At 56.8% G+C, this 532-nt stretch overlaps 1 protein-coding gene across 1 annotated transcript in view; it reads left to right on the top strand.

Annotated features, from left to right (window-relative positions):
• ASIC1 (acid sensing ion channel subunit 1) overlaps nt 1-532 on the top strand; it is a 3,963-nt gene that overhangs the window by 1,610 nt on the left and 1,821 nt on the right. Inside the window, exon 3 of the mRNA XM_010165104.1 lies at nt 369-522. Within this exon, the coding sequence (XP_010163406.1) occupies nt 369-522 (154 nt within the window). The remainder of the gene's footprint in view (nt 1-368; nt 523-532) is intronic.

Raw genomic sequence — 532 nt, 5'->3', positions numbered from 1 at the left:
TCCCAACTCCCCACCCCATGGATCCATGTCCCTCAGGCTCCCTCCTCTTCTCTCCTTCCATTTCTCATCACTTTGGGTTCTTTTCTTTCCTTTTTCCTCCTTGTCTTTGCTCTTCGCCATGGCAACTCCCCATCGGTTTAGACAAGCAGCCACCACTTGTTTATAAATAGAGGCAAACGCTTTCCCGGGTGCTGGAGCAGGAGGGTCAGAGGCGGAGGGGACAAGGACACGGTGTAGCAAACAGATGGATGGATGGATGGGCACGTGAACAAATGAATTTGCCCAGGGGAAGGGTGGGAGACAGGAGAATTGTGGTGCCTCTGGCAGCAGGGCTCGGCACAGCCCTGCAGAGCCGGATACAGCACCGTGCTCACCCCGCTTCTCTCTGCTGCAGATGAGACCTCGTTTGAAGCCGGGATCAAGGTGCAGATCCACAGCCAGGATGAGCCACCACTGATTGACCAGCTGGGCTTTGGGGTGGCTCCTGGCTTCCAGACCTTCGTGTCCTGCCAGGGACAGCGGGTAGGGACTC

The sequence above is a fragment of the Antrostomus carolinensis genome, unplaced genomic scaffold (assembly GCF_000700745.2).
Source record: "Antrostomus carolinensis isolate BGI_N321 unplaced genomic scaffold, ASM70074v2 scaffold30673, whole genome shotgun sequence".
In the NCBI taxonomy this organism is placed as follows: domain Eukaryota; kingdom Metazoa; phylum Chordata; class Aves; order Caprimulgiformes; family Caprimulgidae; genus Antrostomus; species Antrostomus carolinensis.
This window is presented reverse-complemented; position numbering and strand designations above follow the sequence as displayed.